The sequence below is a fragment of the Eulemur rufifrons genome, chromosome 8, assembly GCF_041146395.1.
Source record: "Eulemur rufifrons isolate Redbay chromosome 8, OSU_ERuf_1, whole genome shotgun sequence".
In the NCBI taxonomy this organism is placed as follows: domain Eukaryota; kingdom Metazoa; phylum Chordata; class Mammalia; order Primates; family Lemuridae; genus Eulemur; species Eulemur rufifrons.
Window position 1 is genome coordinate 5,481,827 of NC_090990.1, and position 18,961 is coordinate 5,500,787.

The window sequence follows — 18,961 nt, forward strand, 5'->3', positions numbered from 1 at the left end:
GCAGCGAGACTGTTCTGTACGGTATTACGATAGTGGATACACGCTATTACACAGCTGTCAGAACCACTCCAACAGTGAACTGTAATGGAAACTATGAACTTTGGGTGATAATGTCTCGGTATTGGTTCATCAACTGTAACAAACATACTCCTCTGGGGCAGGATGATGATAGTGAGGGAGGCTGAGGGGGAGAGGAGGGGGGTATATGGGAAATTTCCGTATCGTCCAATTTTGCTGTGAACCTAAAACTCCACAAAAAAAAATAAAGTCTTTTAAAAAATAAAACTAATTTTTTTAAATTGTTCATTTTACAGTACATAAATTTCACTTCCATTTTAAAAGGGGAAGAGGGAAGTTACAAGGAATTAAGTTAATAAAATAGCAAACACACATTTACTATAGTGTCCTAAACACTTTATAAAATTTGTTTAATCTTCCTGACCACCTTGTGAGACATGTATTTTATTGCTATCCCCTTTTTACAGATGAAGAAACTGAGGCACAGAGAGATTAAGCTGTCCAAGATCACACAGCTGGTGAGTGGCAGAGCTGGGAACTGAACCTCAACAGTCTAGTTCTAGAAGCTATGCTCTTAGCCGGTCCACTATACTCCTGTGGTGCCAAAGCTTAGGCAGAACTAAGACCAAGGACTTTCTGACAGGGAAGGCTGCCCTCCAAAACAAGAGGGGCTCCCTGATTAGAAGAGTTCCAGCAGAGACCGAATAACTAATGCCAGTACACATCGTAGAGGGATCTTATATCAAAAGCTGCACCAGATAATTTCTAAAGTTCTTGTCAACTCTACAACTGTGATTGGACCATAGTATGCAAAACTAAAACTAATGTGACTTTGTTAACATGATGTATTAGCCATCCAGAATTTTTAAAATTCCACTCTCATTTGATAATCCACTTTCCTAGCTCAACTGCACACGAAAGAGGTATGTTAAAAAGTCACCCAAATTTATGCTCTCTGAATATTCTTTATTACAGAAAAAACAGACACTCCAGATTGGACTCCACTGATCATTCCTGAGTTTCATATTCTGAGCTATAAAAGCATCACACTGGCAACAAGAAAAACTTCACCTGTTTCCTGAATGGGCTAAATTCTAGAAATTCCATTTCTAAAATTCTAGCCATAAAGTTCAGGAGCTGATTTTTAGACAGATTAGATTTTTTTTTTTAAGTTTAAATAAATACTTAACATTCTAATGCATTAATATACAAGTAAGCAGAGCTTATTTAAGTGGGCAGGCAAGTTGCCAGATGTTAACTGCAAAGGACTCTATCATAAAAGGGAAGAAGGGTTAGATAACCTCTCGCGGGGAAACTGGATTTATGGAATGCAGTCCGGGCCAAAACCGGATCACTGGTAATCAAGAACAAGGCCACAACAAACAAGCAAACTGCCCCGGAACAGCCGTTCTCAACCTTTCCCACTGAGGCACACAGCGCAGGTACCTGTCCGTGGCACTATTCCACGGGCAAAACCAGATTCTGACAAAACCCCAAAAGATTTTTCACGAAAATAAAGCAAACAGCAGCATAGACGTCTTTTATCAGGGTAGCTACAAAAAGTGTTTTACAATGACATCAACCGTTTAAAGGTCTCAAAAAGGCCATCTTGTAAGGAAAAACAAAGATGGTAATCTTTTTAACTACTGAATTTTTTTTTAAAGCCTTGATTTTTTTCTAGATCTCATGAAAATATTAATAAGGTGAAAAGGCTATGCTTGTACCAAAGAATAACCCCAAATAAACCGGATTTTACCACTTACTTATATCTTTTCACCTGCTCTCGCCTTCTTCCTTATTACAATGTGTCCTGTAGTAAAATTTAAAAGGAAACCAAGGTAAAAATCCACAAGCACACAAGATCCTGATTCCCACACGGACGGGCACTAATTGTCCACCTGTGAGGGTCCCTCACAGGCAGCAGCACGTGCTGCACATTACGGGCAGTTCTGGGCCTGGAGACTGGAACTCCACCCACCTTCCCTACTCAAGAAAGCAAGGGATCCAGCCCTGGCAACAGCAAAGCCAAATCTACAAAAAAAAAAAAAAAAATTTGGCGCACTGGCTCACGCCTGTAGTCCCAGCTGTGCAGGAGGCTGAGGCAGGAGGATCGCTTGAGCCAGGAGTTGGAGGCTGCAGTGAGCTATGATGATGCCACTGCACTCTAGCCCAGGCAACAGAGCAAGACTGTTTAAACACACACACACGAAAAAGAAAAAGCAAGAGACAATGTAAACGACGGAGAGACATAATTACAGGAAGAAGCAGAATTAACTCTAATTTTGTTTTTTAATAAGGAAACTTTCTTAACTCCATCGCCTCTTCATCCCAGGTGTGAGCCAAGGAGGGACTGATAGTGACGCTGCTCCCTGCAAAATCTTTTAGAGCTACCCTACCACTCCGAGGCCCACTCACTGCAAAATTTTAATAGTACTTCATCACTGGTTTATGTAACAACAATCTTCCCTCAGTATCCTTGGGGGGACTGGTTTCAAGACCCCCAATCCACACCCAAATCTGCACATACTCAAATCCCACCTTTGGCCCCGAGGAACCCGAGAATTTGAAAAGTTTCACATCCCGCAAATACTGTTGCATTTCGTTGGGGAAAAAAAAAAAAAAAAAACAACAACACGGATAAGTGGACCTACACAATTTAAATTCATGTTGTTCCAGGATCAACTGTACTTATATTGTAATGGGGTGTGCGTGTATGTGTGCTGTGTTTTCACTGCACATTTGCTCAATTTCCACTTATTACAGGTTAAATAGGTTTCTGATGGTCACTTTTGGAGCTTACACAGTTTATACAATGTTCCCAATGAGAAAATACATTTGGGTTCCAACTTGAACTTCTAATAGATAGTATGAGTTGTCTTTTGGGTCATCTGGGACTCAGAAATGGCTGAGGTCCCTGGAAACAATGTATCAAAATGCTGGGCTCAGGCAGTTGAATAGTCACTGGAAGATCCCACAGAGAGGAGGTGGTCAAGGAATTTCAGCTGGGGCCAGGCAGTTCCGCTTACCCAGGCACGAGGACCTGAGAGTGGAGAAATACAACCTGCCTGAGCGTTCAGGTGAAAGGGTCTCGATCGGACCAGAACTAGGCACGGACTAACCCTTGTTAGCCACTGCTGGGGGTTTCTCAGGTGTCGGGGTTCCACGCTGCTCTCAGCACCAGCTTGCCTCAGTTTGCCTGTTTGTACTTGGCTTTCCAAACGATAAGGAAGTGCAGTCAGGACTGCTCTATCCCAAGCCAAGGCTTTTGCCCCAAATCCTTACCTGCTCTCCTACCCACTGAGCTGAGTTTCTAGATAAAACAGAAACCTCAGGAAACCCTTTTACCTTTCTCCCTCAGGCCTTAACAACCAAACCTGGCCTAAGTGGCCCTTTGCCTCTGGATTCACTCTGTCCACCAGGAATGACAACCCCACAAGCAGAAGACACTCAGAAGCCAAGTTGACTGGACACAAGGGCTCTCCAGGCTCTGCCCTTACTCTCTGCCAGGGCTTAGCCTCATGCTGTCACTGTGACCCCCAGAGACTTCGGACATCCACCACCCAGCAGCCACTCTGAACCTCCGCCACCCAGAACCTCCGCATACCTTACTCACTTGACATTCTGTCCTTTGCCTGGGTCGATACCCAGCCCTTCCACCCCTGCAGGGAGGCTCCTCCAAGAACCACTCCGCGCTGCGTACTGCGGAAGATCACTAATGACCCCTCAATCACCAGCCCAACTGCCTTTCCTCGGTCCTCCTGTGTTCATTTGTCTCCCGAAAATCTAAACCACTGACCACATCCACCTGGAACGCCTCATTCCACACACACCCTGATCCTCTCGGCTCTCTGCTCTCACCCCTTTGCCTCAGCAACCACCTAAGAGAGACTTCGTATGAACAAGAAAAATGCAACAAAGACACAATCTGTTCAGATCCACTGTTATATGCATTACTCTAAGTAGCGATAAAAAGTTCAAACCTTTTAAAACAGTCAGAAAGAATAATTGTAGAAAATATGGGGTCAATAAACTACGAGGTGAATAAACAAATATACATTCATCACTGGCATTAATGACCTCTCTAAAACCACATTTCATTCAAACAAACATTAATGTTGTAGTAATTACTAAAGTCAGCAAAAGGGAGGGGAAAGGCTATGTTATGAAATTATCCCAGTGTTGACATGTTCCAGTTTAGAAAGTTTTAAAATGTCATATTTCATATAAAAAAGAATTTAAGTCAATATTTATTTTCTGTCCGAGGCTTTGAATGTTTAGGTGTGTATTAGTTGCTTCTTAGCCAAGCAAGAGAAGGCTCCCGTACACTTGGGCACAGACTTCCTGAACCCATGCCAAATGAAAACGTTTTATACAGGAATCATGAGCAGATATCAATGGATATTTACAAACAACTCAGAGGCAAGATCAGGCCCTGCCAACTCAGGGCTTTACAATCCAGTCTAGGATTATCAAGATCCCTACCATTAACACGGCACCAGCAACTGAGGTGCTCAAACACCAAGAATGACTGCGGCCCACCTGTTAGTCCCCCCCACTGTTCCTTTAATAATTTTAGCCCAGAGTGAGCAGGGCTTAATGAGAAAATTAAATTCAAGTCAGTGCATTTTGCTACTTACTTACTACTCTGACAAATGTTTAAAATGCATGGCAAAAAGAAAGATTAGGGATTATCCAAGAATTTTAATTATTTCTGTTATCCTTGTTACTAATTCCATAAGTAATAGGAAACCGGCATGAGTTAGTCAGGGCATTTAAAAGGTAAATATAATCTGCCTGACACAGGACTTCAATCCCCCAAATCATAAGCGACCCTATTCTCCAATTAAGCCTCTATCTAGGATTTGTTCTCATTGTCTACTGTGAACTGAGTACAGTCTGTCCCCGGCACCTAGCAAAGGGCAGAAAAAAAAAGAGTGGGCAGCCTCCACCTGGAGGCCACTGGAGAATAAAAGATGGGAGTCTTCCCATGTGCAGGGTGGGGATGGGACGGGGAGATCAGCCAGCAGGTGCAGCCAAGAGGTGCATCAGCTGCTTCACCTGAGAGGATGCCCGTAGGATCAATGCTCTGGAGAAAACCTCAGTTGCTAGGCCTACATTCTGACTATAAATACTCTGCCATTTAAGTGGATCAATATGCAAAGCTAGGTTCCTTCGTGTGCCAGGCCCCATGCTTAGAAGGGTCTCATGGACGGTTTAATGCTCTGGTGCCATATTGAAACCCTTTCTTTTTTTTTAAGAGATAGGGTCTTACTGTTGCCCAGGACAGAGTGCAGTGGTATGATAATAGCTCACTGCAACCTTAAACTCCCGAGCTCATGCGATCTTCCCACCTCAGCCTCCTTAGTCACTGGGATTATAGACATGAGCCACCACACCCAGCCTATTAAGAATTTCATTTAGCCGAGCATGGTGGCTCGTGCCTATAATCCTGGCACTTTGGGAGGCCAAGGTGGGAGGATCGCTTGAGGCCAGGGTTTGAAACCAGCTTGGGCAACACAGCGAGATCCCATTTATAACCAAAAAATTTAAAAATTAGCCAGGTGTGGTGGCATGTGCCTACAGTCCCAGCTACTTGGGGATGCTGAGACAGGAAGATTGCTTGGGCCCAGGAGTTCAAGGCTGCAGTGAGCTATGATCATGTCACTGTACTCCAGCCTGGGCAACAGAGTGAGACACTGTCTCTCAAAAAAAAATAAATAAATAAAAGAAATAAATAAAAAGAAATTCTTAATTTTTAAACAAGGGGCCCCACACTTTCATTGGCCCCTCAGATTTTGTAGCTGGACCTATCAATATTTACTATCAACTATATCTGAAACATGCAAAACTAAATGTGACTGGATTCTGCATTTCAGATGGCATAAATTACATTCTGTTAAAGGCACTTAACCTTATACATATCATTCCGAAGTTACATTTCTTTAATATAAAAGTTTATGACAGGCCAGGCGCAGTGGCTCACGCCTGTAATCCTAGCACTCTGGAAGGTTGAGGTGGGTGGATCGTTTGAGCTCAGGAGTTCGAGACCAGCCTGAGCAAGAGCGAGACCCCGTCTCTACTAAAAATAGAAAGAAATTATATGGACAACTAAACATATATATATAGAAAAAATTAGCTGGGCATGGTGGCGCATGCCTGTAATCCCAGCTACATGGGAGGCTGAGGCAGAAGGATCGCTTGAGCCCAGGAGTTTGAGGTTGCTGTGATAGAGGCTGATGCCACGGCACTCACTCTAGTCCGGGCAACAAAGTGAGATTCTGTCTCAAAAAAAAAAAAAGTTTATGACATTCGACTGTTTCTAGGTGGTTCTTAAAATGAAAGTACTACATAAGAAAAATTTTGTATTAGGAAGAGCTCAGAATATGTCTGTCACATTTTAAGTATATAAACAGAGACGACATTCATTTTTACTGAGTTTTAAAACTCACTTAGAATCTAAAGACATATTTCTAAGTGATTTATGTGATGATGAAGATTGGGTAAATAAGGAATAGTTAAAGTATAAAATGAAAGGACTAGAAAAAATAATTTACTTTTTAACAAAGCACTTTTAACCAGTTAGCATAACAGAAAACATAATGAATGAAGAAATGTCATTTTCTAAACTAGTTGTAGCTGGAGAATTCTAGGTTTTTTTCCAGTCCCTTTCATGAAGTTAAACCCCGCTCCTGGGGCCCAGGTATTTATCCTGCAGGTGGCTCCTCAGAAATCCACCAGCCATCAAGCTCTAGGCCCCAAAGGCTCCCAGACTCTTAACGCGAGAGGTGGCAAAACACAGAGTTGCAGGGCTGGATACAAAGGAGCGATAAGATTCAGTTCTAAGAGAAGCTGACTAAAGTCTCAAACAGTGTTTTTAAGAACAGGGCTGCTTCGTGAGTCAGCAAGTGCCCGGCACAAGTAATGTTCCCAGAGAAGCTGAATGAGCAACACTAAGGGACATGCAGAGAAACGTCTGCTTCACAGGGAAGGCTACTTAAGTATAGAGGACAGAACTTTCAAAGTTCCTTTCAACTCATAGGCTAAAGTCCTGGGTAGAAATTCTATGGGAGACAATGGCAAAGGAAGGAATTGCTCGGATGAAATGCCAGTTTGCACCTAGAGAAGGAAAAAAAGCAGCAACTTAAAAGTCTAATAAGAGGTCAGGAGTTTGAGACCAACCTGGGCAACATAGAGACCCTCTCTCTACAAAGAATAAAAAATTTAGCCAGGCTAAATTAAATAAAAAAAATTTAGTCCCAGTTACTTGGGAGGCTGAGGCAGGAGGATTGCCTGAGATAAGGAGTTTGAGGCTACAGTGAGCTATGACTGTACCACTGCATTGCAGCCTGGGTGACAGAGCAAGACTCCATCTCTCAAAAAAATAAAAATTTTTTTGAAAAGTCTAATAAGAAAACTCCTTGAAAATTGTGAAATATCTATTTGGTTAGAAAGATGCACCTGTGAGTGATTATGGAGGTCAAGAGAAGGTGTAGTATGGTACAGCCACTTTGGAAAAGTCTGGCAGTTCCTCAAAATGTTAAACATAAGAGTTACCGTAAGGCCTAGCAATTCCACTCACAGGTTAATACCTGAGAAAACTGAAAACATAGGTCCACACAAAATCCTGTGCACAATTTCATAGCAATAGTTTTCCAAATAGCTACAAAGTGGAAATAACCCAAATGTCCATCAACTAATGAATGGATAAGCAGAATGTAGTATATCCATATAATGGAATATTATTTATCCATGAAAAGTGATGAAGTTCTGATACAAGCTACAACATGGCTGAATCTTGAAAACATCATACAAAGTGAAAGAAGCTAGTCACAAAAGGCCATATAGAGCATGATTCCACTGATATGACACGTCCAGAATAAGCAAATCCATAGACAGGACGTAGACCAGCGGTTGCCAGGGGATGGGGAAGGGGGAGATGGGGAATGACTGCTAACAGGCTTCTATTTGGGGTGATGAAAATGTTCTAAAATTAGATAGTGGTGATGGTTGCACAACTTTCCGACTATACTAAAATCTCTGAATTGTATCCCTTAAAAGGATGAATTTTATGATATATGAATTATATCTCAATAAAGCTGCTTTAAAAAAAGAATGAATATATTAATAGAAAAAGGTAATCTTTTGTCCTGAACAATGAGTTAAAGGAAGTACAGATCAAGGCAGACTTGAAAAGTAGCAGGCTCAACATAAGCTCTAGTCACAAGAGAATCAGACTGGCCCAGAACAGATGGCTGAAAGGTATTATTCCTGTCTGACCAGAAAGGTAAAAGAGAAAAATATGATTCTTCCTTTAGTACGCTGCCACATACTTCTCATTGGGGTTCTGGAATGGAAAGAAGTTAACTTTCAGATGTGTTTTATAGGTTTTTAAGCTGTTCTAAATTCAGTTACTTTGAAGTAACTGAATCTTTGCCAAGAAACTTTAAAAATAAAAAAAAAAAAACCTTAGCAACAGATCTTGTGAAAATTTTTAATCTAATAAAAATATTCTAAAGCTAAATGAGAAAATGAGCAAAAATATGCCTAAAACATAGGGGAGAAAGGACCTACCAAATCAGAGACAACTGAATACACTATCCCAATTCCTATGTGGCAGAGGGTCTTAGGGAAAAGATGGGTACCCTGTGTCAGTCTGACACACAGGGAAGGGAGGCTGTCACCCGTTTCAGGGTTCCCATCTGTGGCCTTTGCAAGGCCTCTGCTGGTGTCAAATGTCACTTTTGAGGTCATTGGTTTTTTAAAAAACAATGCAAGAACATAACATTGCATAATTAATCTCCACCAATCTTGAATCCATATTCCTGAAACTCCACTAAAATCTGTATTTTATGGCAAATCAACATGTTAAATTTCATTTGTAAAGATACATTTCTTCAAGCAACTCTTTTCCTAGCAAATCAAGACCACAGAAAAAGCAAGTTATAATGATATAAAACTTCAAAGTGGAAATAACCCAAATGTCTATCAACTAATGAATAGATAAGCAAAATGTGGTATATCCATATAATGGAATATTATTTATTCATGAAAAGTGATGAAGTTCTGACATATGCTACAACATGGTTGAACCCTGAAAACATCATACAAAGTGAAAGAAGCTAGTCACAAAAGGCCATATATAGCATGAATTCACTGATACGAAATGTCCAGAATAAGCAAATCCACAGACAGGACATAGACTAGCGGAACACACGAGAAACAGAGTCTTGGTAGTTTTGAGGATAAACAGATCTTCTATTTTATTTCAATTCTTATAAATGAAAACTCTAAAAAATTACATTTACCACTCATAGAAAGCAATAATAAAAATAATTCAATCCTTTTTATCTATGTTCTAAAATTTTAATTATCTCAGCTTCCTCATTTTAAACATTTGCACTTGGTTTAATAAGCTTAACCAAGTTCTGAAACTAATGTTATGAAATTATGGCATTTTCTAGTTTCAATGCAAAAATAATATTTTACATTTCATAAAAATTTCATTTATTGGTCATATTCCTATCTAAAACTGAAATATTAGTTGCTCCTTTTTGCTTAAAAATCAAATATTGGCACACGTAATGTAGGATATGAAGTCCTAAACCTTCCCTTTGAACTGCTTGGCTTTATGAATTTTCTCCTAAAAGAGGTACACAGCCAAAGGATGAATTTTGGTTAACTGAAAGTTCCAGTTAAAAGGGTTAAAGCCCTTAAATTGGAATATGTTCAGAATTAGTAATGTTTTATTATTCTTTTAGAAGTTATAGGTCTCCCCCATGAGAAGTAAATGTCATTTAATTTCAGCATTAAAAATGTTAGACTAGGGATAATACTGAAGTCTACATTCAAATGACATTTTTCCTCATAGTTGCTTCTAAAAAACTAGGTAACATATTAAGAAACCATCTTCCAAAAAAAAGCTGAGAATTACAGTATTTTTTTAAATGGACTCAGTGGTAGCCACAGAGCTACAAACTTCAAAGGCTGAGGCAGATTTTTATCATCTAATATCCCCAACACGGCAACGAACAGAATGGATCCTTGAAAATTTACCTACTAATGAATTCCCACATCCACATTGCAGAATTTAAGTTTTTACACTCCATGTCTACAATGCTTTTTTCAGTATATAGGATTTATCTGTCACGTGAAAATTAAGATGTAAAAATACTATGCTGTCTAAACTGAAATGATAGTTATCCATCCATTAATCACACAAATGTTGTGTGCCTACCACGTGCTGGTCATAGGATACATGTTCGAAATAAACACCCTTCCACCTTGGGGCATATGTTCTACTGAGGGTAACAGACAATAAGCAACATAAATAACTAAAGAGGGCCAGAATGGGATAAGCGCTATGGAAACATGTAACACTGAAGCAGGGAAAAGAGGATTCAGGAGTTCAGGGAGAGATGATTTCAGACAGGATGGTAAGGAGAGGTCTCTCTGAGAAGACTGTATACAAATGGAAAAATAACAGTGGATATTACTTATTTGGCTTTGAAATGCACTATATGATTGCATCTTTTTAAATATTCATATGAGATTTCTATTTTCTCTACTTCAATCTTCTATTTCCTGATCATATTTCCAGATCTCCAAGACTGGAGAGAAGGCAGGCAGTCTGCAGACGTTGACCATCCAAGGCATGCCAAGAATATATTTCCTAACATTTCAGTTTACTTGATGTTTTTTTGAGAACTATAGCTACAATTAAAGTGAAATTTGGGGGTCTCTACAAAACAACTAAATAATAGTCAAAATGCAATTTATATTAGAAAATCTATCATTCTCTCCAGTAGTTTGTACATAATCTCTCATTAACAATTATTAGAAGTAGCAAGAGTATGAAGTAGTTCATGCCATACAGTCTTGCAGCAATAAAAAATTTCAGATATTAGTTGAAATGATCATCTTTTAAAATGAGCCCACAGAAAGTATCTCCACAAATTGCATATTTACATATGAAACTCATTTGTGTTATTTCAAAATGAAATTGTTTTATTAGCACTTCATGTAGTATCTGAGATATTTTCTAACTTGCAAGTGGAGAAAAACAAAAGCAACAATCACTGACGTCTAAATGTTTTTATTTTGAAGACTAAGAAGTTTGAAGTATATAACTGCACCAAAAGAAAAGCTTAGAAAAAGTTAGCAAATTACAAATTACTCAAATACTCAACACATCTTTCACATCAAATTTCTGTCAGCCCACCATAATGAAGATATTCAGTAGCTACGATGTATGCTGTTTAAGTAACCAAAGTAATTAAATAATGAAGAGCAAATGTAGGTGAATGTGCAAACTTAAGAAAACATGAATTTTAACAAGAAATGCTATCACTGACTAAATATACTTGAACTGTTCCAAAAATACCAATCCAAGCACATATTTTTAAAATGTGTGGGTTTTCCCCAAGAGAAGCAAAACTTTGACATTTTTTCTCTTGGATATATTAGACTTTCAGAACTCCATCCCACATCTGGAAAGAACATTTCAAACTTAGCTTGATGTAACTTTTAAAAATCAAATTGAGAGCCATTAGATACTTAGTGGGTAAGAGCTGAATCTGACTGAGTCAACAGAATGTTAGAAATGAAATAAAAGAAGTATTCAAAGTTTATCATCCTCCGTGTGAAGAAAGGGACACGGAACAAAAGATGCATTTGCCTCTTCTGCCCTTTAATTTGTGAACACCATACTTCTCTCCTTATGTCATGCCAAGGAGGAGAAAACGAGAATTATTAAAAGCTTGCTAAATTTAAATATGGCCATTTCATCTAGACATCTATCAACCTAGTCCCCAAAATTTGATTTAAAAAACAAATCAGAGGAATAGACAGATTCAAGCACTGGATAGAGTACATCCAGATCACTCTGCTCCGGGGCCATGGAAAATGTTTACGATTTCAAGACCCATTCAGAAGCATATACAGTATCTGCAATGCGTAAGCTTTTCCTTGGCAAGACCAGGCAATATCAGAAGATTAAGTGGATGAAGGTTAAAAGACGGTAATCAATTAGCCAAGAAACACTATATGCCACCTAACCATAAAATAATTTTGATCCTACAATCCTAGGGAATCAGAGGGGTTTCTCGTTTCTGTGGAGGCCACCTAACCCTCGCATGATCTAAATTACCGTCAGAAAAACTGACCGCACCAAGGCGTCGGGGTGGAGGAGACACAGATTTCTCACACAGGGTGAAATCACAGTCGCAAGCCCCACCAGGATTTCACCTTGGGGTGAAAAGGTGGGAGGGGAGCAAGAAGTTTCAGCCTCTGCTGGATTGGAAACAGACGACGTTTAAAGGACCCTGGGAGGAGGCGGAAAGGGGCGAAGTCGTGGTGTCCGCGGTGCAGCAGCAGCAGAGAATCGGGATCTCGCGAAAGGGATGCGGAGGAGTGGGCGCTTATGTAAGCAGACACCAAAAACTGAGCGTGCACCCCCAGCCTGATGCACATCGGAGCACACAACACACGTACACAGCATCGCGCTCAGGGGTGCATCCCCAGCCTGCGTGCGCTGAGGAAGGTAGACTGACCCCTCGGCCCGTCCGCACGTCCCCTGAAATTAGCGCAACCACCACCTCGGGCCGCAACCGGGGTGGCCAAGGCCGAGGTGCCCCGCCTGGGACCGAGCCTGGCTTCCCCGGGGCGCCCGCAGCGCGCGCCCACGGTCTCCTGCGACCTGGCCCGGCTTCACGCGCCCAGCCCCGAACTCCACGCCCTGACCTGGCTCCCAGCACTTGGACCGGGTTCCTCGCACTCGGACCCAAACCTCTGCGCCCAACCCGACTCCCACACTCGGACCCCAGCCCCGAGCCACGACCCGACTCCCACACTCGGACCCGAACCCCCGAGCCCCGACCCGACTCCCGCACTCGGACCCGAACCCTTGCGCCCCGACCTCGCGGCCCGGCTCGGCCCCGCCGCTTACCTCGCACGGCCCAGACCCCGCCGCCGCACAGCAGCCCGGCCAGCAGCAGCCAGGCGGCCGGGGCCAGCGCGGGCGCAGGGCGGTGCAGCATCGCTCGGACTCCCGGCGCCGCGGCCGGCCCGACACGGGAGCGGCAGGGAGGCGCGCAGGACGCCGAGGGGGCTCTCGCGGGCCGGGGCTGGCTGCTTCGCGGCGCGGCGAGCACCGGGGTCCGAGGAGCAGCCGCCGCCGCCGCCGCCGAGACGCTGGGCCGCGCGCTCGGGCCGCGGGCGCCCTCCCCGCCTCGGAGCAGCGCTTCGCTGGAGGCAGCGGCAGCAACTAAGATGGCGGCGGCGCTCTCTCTCGGGTCCGGCGAGGGTACCCGGCCGGGGGCGGGGTGCCGACGGGAGGGGCGGGGAGGGGAGCGACGCGAGGCGCGCGCGCGGCGGACCCGGGGAGAGCGCGGGCACGCGAGGGCGGGGGAGGGGCGCGCGCGCGCGCGGCGGACCTGGGGAGCGGGAGCGCGCCTCCGAACCCGCCGGCGGGGCCCGGAGCGCGCGCCCGCGGGGATGCGCCTTGGGGGCTGGCTCCGAGCGACCGGGAGGGGCCTGGGGACTGCACCCCCTGCGCCCCCTGCGCCTGGCCGCAGCCCCAGAGCAGCCACTCCCATCCCCCACGCGCGTCCCGGGCACCTGGGGGCCCGCGCCTCGCGTCTCTAACCGGAGGGACTCGCCCTTCCCACCTCCTCCCCCAAGCAGTGCGGGGCCCTGGGCGCCGGCACCCTGTCACTTCGGCAGAGTCACGTCGCCTCCCAGAACCCCGGTGTCCTCTTCTGCCAAGCGCAGGTGAGGAGAGGGAGCTGGCGAGGTCGTGAGAGGTGTTCACGGGGACAATGTCAGCGAGACGCGTGTGGTAAACAGTCAAGGGCTGCGCAGCACGTGCCGCACTTGGTCCAGCCTGGGACCCGGGTGCCCCAGGGAGCCCGTCCTGGATTTACTAAAGAAATTTGTTTGTGGCTTTTTACTGGCGGCCTGCGTGCCCCCTCTTTCTAAATGACCTTAGTGTGATGCTGTCTCAGAAATGTCCCAAGGCATAAAGAGAATAAAGAAGCCCCTCCCCGCACCGCGGAGTCCTGTCCGGATCTCTGGGGTCCTCCCATCTTCCCTGTCCTGGGGCCCCCTTCTCTCAGCTGGACCCCTGGTACTGCCCCCCTCACCCCCGCTAGAGGAAAGGCCTGGTACAGTCAGGATGGGCTTTGTGTGCCAGGCACCGTGCCCTAGGAGAGACATTATTGGCTGCATTTTGCAGGTGAGGAAACTAAGAAAGGTGAAATGACTTCCCCAGTTGGGACAACTGTTGTAAAAAGAATGGTGGTATTAGAGAGACACTACGAGCAAAAATTAACAATAAAACGTTGACTTTTCAAGACTATGCTGGAAGGGCTATCAGTGGACATGGAGGGCCATGTCTTCTGAGAGGGTCCTGCTGCCAGCGTGGGGTCGGGGTGGAGGAGGCTGGTGGTATTGGAGGGTGGGGGGAGAATGGTTTGTGGGTGCAGAGGACTTATTGAGGAGAGTCGTGGGCAAGGAGCCCAAAAAGGTAGATTGAGGCCAGATTGTGAGGTGCCTGACAATAACAGGTTGAGGGGCTGGGACTTGATCCTACAGTTGACAGGAAGACCTGGAACTGCTGTGAACAGAGTTTGCTGTGACCTGAGGGAAGCTTCTAAAGCAATCTGTAATCGAATTCGCTCCTCCCTGTGCTTTGTTCCCCACAAGCGTCCTCCATCAAAGCCTAAAGATTCCATCTTCATAGGGCCCCTCCTTCCCCTTCCACCCTCTCCCCTGGGTGGAGGAAGGCTGGCCTCTCCTCGGTTGGACCCTTCACCAAAGGCACCTGCCTGGCCCCTGCCATCTCCAGGCCACACCCACCACTCCTTCCAGCTGAGGCTTTGAGTCATCCTCTCCCGCCCTGGGTCATAAACTCAGTGAGTGCCTCCCTGCTGCCACCCCATCAGGTCCCGACAGCTCTGCTGTGCTTGGCTTCCCACTCCTCAGCCCCAAGTCCCACCCAGCTGGCCTCAGGGCATGCTGTCTGCCACTGTCTTCACTGGGATCCATTCCTGCCCAGGGCCACCGTCACATGGCTCATTCTCTCCCACCCCTGCCCTGTGCTTGAGGTCCTAATAGGGAGCCTCTGGGCTGCCTCCTCCAGGAAATCCTCCTATCAGACCCTCCCTCCCCAACCCCTACCTGCTCTAACTATACAGTCCAGGCTTTGTAATCTGCTGCCAACTGACTAATCCTCTGTGTCCTTGTCTCCTCCCCACTGTATTCTAGTGGGAAGGACCCAGATGGCACAGTCAGGCAGGACTGGACTAGAGTTCTGGCTCCCGCTCCTACAAATGACCTTGGACAAGTTATAGAACTTTCTGAGTCTCTTTCCTTGCCTGTGAAACGGAATAACAATACCTACTTCTATGAGTTGTCAGAATTAAATGAGATGATTCAATTAAAGTGCCTCTTAGCGCCTGGTATACGGTATGTCTAAATATGTGGTAGTTTCTCTTTCCCTCTGGAGTAGTAGCCTTCTGAGCTGCTAGTATACCGGTGAACACATAGGTACTCAACAAATACTCGGTGATGAACTAAAGGAATCACTGTGTTAAGTTTTTTAAAAATTATTGTTATGAAGATCATACCTCAGGGGGTGAAAAAATGTACCCTGTAGGTTTCCAGGGACCTTTAAGCTTCACAAAACATAAAATCAGAAAGGTATAATCTCAGCTATGAGTGGAGTCAATAGGCTGATGATGCCAGGGGGGGAAATTTAATGTGTTCGGTTCCATTAAAATACAAACAAAAGCTCTTCAGTGTCTGGAATCCTGATCCCTTTATCTTGTCACCCTCACTGTCCCTTAAAGAAACAAAGAGATAGATCAAATATTCTCCCGGCAGGTGGGGCAGACAGACGGCTGGTGAGATCAGCAACCTGCACCTGCTGAGATCTCGCCCACGTGAGAGTTAGTCCAGCTGCGGTGCTCAGCCTGCGAGTCCTGGCAGCGAGGGAAACCAGTGCAGTCGGTTTCTGGTCTGCCTGACAATGGCCTCGGCCATACCGGCACATTTCAAAGGTTTCCTCCGTGATGGATTAGTTAATCCTTAAAATGGCCCCGAGATGGGGGTTAATTCAGGCTTATGCTGTGGTTAGCAGGGAGAGGGGCCTCACCTGAGCTGAGCCACCGACAGAGTGGCGGCCTCAGGGGCCCTGGAGCAGTGGGGGCCGACGCAGCACCCAGGCCTGTCGTTAGCGGGAAACGGATACTTGGTAAGGAGGCGGCTTGGTTAGCTGGTCAAAAACACTTAAACTTTGAATGCACTCAACCCATTCGAGGCAGTGGGTGGAGAGGACACAGAAAATTTTCCAAGATGCTGCACCTTTTGAGATGACTCTGGCTAGCAACAACATATCATAATAACTTATTGTTTATGTCTCCGGCAGCCCTTTGCAGAGGGTAATTCTATTGTTTCTATTTTACAGATGAGAAAAATCTGAGATTTGCTCGGGAGCATGTTGCTAGAAAGTAGGACTCCCAGGATTCAATTTCATGTCTGTCTGAGCCCAAAATGGAGCATTAGTCCCTATGTGAAATTACCCTCACGGATACCAAAATAAGCCCTGCACGTGCTGGAATCAGCCTGCTCCACCACTGTGGGTGGGGCTTCAGGCTGTGGATTTGCCGCCCTCCGGCTGTACGGCACATGGCAGGCAGATCTCGCCGAGCCTCAGATCCTAACTGGGGATGTTAATTCCCAGGTGCAGAGCTGCCGTAAAGATGAAATGAGATCACACGCGGGAAAGCTCCTTGCTGGCGACATGGAGCCATTCTCGGGTGGGCGTGCTGTTACTGTTGTGCACAGTGTGCCCTTGGCTTGTGTGTGCAGAACGGAGTCGGAGGCAGGTAAGCAGTTATTATAGCTGCTTTCCTAATGATGTGCTTGGGAACAAACCCACGTCAGGGCAACAGCAGGAGGAGGTCATGAGAATCTGGATGAAGCAGCTAATTACAAACTCCTGAAAGTACTAAAACCGCAGCCCCCAGTACCACCACCAGGGTCCCCCCAGAACGCCAGAAAGCGCAAGGCCTGACCCTATCTCTGCCTTCTGGCCAGGTCACTTCATTGCTGTTAAAAGGGACAAATGGGAGGCAAAATGATGTCATGCTTAGGAACAAAGACACCTGCTGTTGTGGTTGGACAGACCTGGGTTCAAACCCGTTTCTACCCACTCCTTCCTTTTTATAAAATGGCAATTTAATTTTGTTTTATAGTTAAATATTTGAATGGTTCCAGAGTCATATCTAGAAAACAATGTGTTCAGAGAAGTTTAGTTCTATCCCTGTTTCCTCCTGCCCTTGTGGTTACCATTTTGTCCATGTTTGGCTTACCTTTCCATTGTGCTATTTTTTAAATATAAATATTTGTATATATTTCTCTCCCTTTTCTTAGATAGAAGGCAGCGTATGACACGTGCTATTCTGCATCTTGCTTTTTTCACTTAATAAAACATCCTGGAGATCACTCCGTCGCAGTGTACAGATAGTCTTCCTTCATTGTCACAGCTGCATGGCACTCGCCTGTGTGGACATACCAGAGTTTATTTCATCAGTCCCTTACTGAGGAATATTTCTGCCCTATTGATGGGTTGTTTCCAACCTTTTGCTTTTACAAGGAGTGCTGCAGTGAAGGCTTTTCGTATTTTTTACCATTTGTGCCTCTTTCTACCTCTGTGATCTTGGGCAGGGTCCTTAACCTCTCCAATCTCGGTGTCTCTGCCTGTAAAATGGAGACAAGTCAGCAGCCCCCTCCCTGGGAGGTTGTGAGGAATAGATGAGCCGCATGCACAAGGCAGAGAGCAGAAGGCCAATCGCTAGAAGCAAATGTTAAACAACACTTGCCGGTTACTATTATTCATTGTTCATAACTTGGAGCTTCGAGCTCCTCTGGCAGAGACCCTGACTTGGGAAAGGGCATGCCTGTGGTCTCCAGGGAGTCAGGTTGGGGCCTGTGGGCTCGTTTCAGACCTTCCCGTGCTTTCTATGGCTCTCCATTTGCCAAGGAACTAAGAGAATTCCCAAAAATAAAGCATCAGCCATTGCTGGCTGGTGAAAATTTCCAGGGAAGGAAAGCCTCACCTTCCCACAGAAGCCAGGTAGCTCGTTTCTGCACCCAAAAGGTGCAAACTTTGCTCCCTCCCGCCACAAAACCAAAGGTGACACACAGCCAATTCCCCTCCCCACTTTAGATGGGCAGCCAGGGAGGTACACGAACCACTCAGCATGAATCACACACCCCAGGGCACTATGAAGCACACGCAACATACGGGTGAACACGGTCCCCACCCTCTGAGGATGCACAAGCCAAACATGATGTGCCCTGTCCACACGTAACACCCTGGTGGAAAAGGCCTGGGCTGGGTTTCCAGGAAGGACCAAGAGAGGAGGCGGGAAAGGCTAGGCAGAAATGGCCACTGCTTCCCGAACACTGCAGAGGAAACACAGCCACTGTTTGGGCACAGTGAAAACAGCACCAAACTTAGAGTCAAGAGACCCAGGTTCCATTGGTATCTCCATCACATTTGTTGGAATTGTGGGGAGGTTGTAGGGTAAAGTGGTTAAAAAAAAAAACAGGAATGTCTTACTCACATAGTCTTAATTCAGATAGAGCTGGGTTCCAGTTTCTAGCAGGAAAGAGCAGACAACCTGATTACTCTGAGCTTCACTTTCCTCATCGGTAAAATGGGCACAATAGTAACATGTCCTCTAGCTTCTTGTAGGTATTAAATGAGAGGATGTAGATAAAGGGTTTAGCTCAGTGTGTGACACATAGTAAATGCTCATTTAGTGGAGACTGCTCTTAGGATGATGACGATGGTGATGATATATTAATATGAGTGTACTTTGAAAAGTCTAAGGAGATGATGATGGTTATCATAACTGCTTTCATGTAGCATTTTAGAGTT

General features: G+C 45.1%; 1 protein-coding gene across 1 annotated transcript in view; it reads right to left on the reverse strand.

The window, feature by feature from the left end:
• CLSTN1 (calsyntenin 1) overlaps positions 1-13,286 on the reverse strand; it is a 65,295-nt gene extending 52,009 nt beyond the window's left edge. The window contains exon 1 of the mRNA XM_069479319.1: positions 12,962-13,286. Within this exon, the coding sequence (XP_069335420.1) occupies positions 12,962-13,052 (91 nt within the window). The 5' untranslated portion in view covers positions 13,053-13,286. The remainder of the gene's footprint in view (positions 1-12,961) is intronic.
• Positions 13,287-18,961: the final 5,675 nt, after the last annotated feature.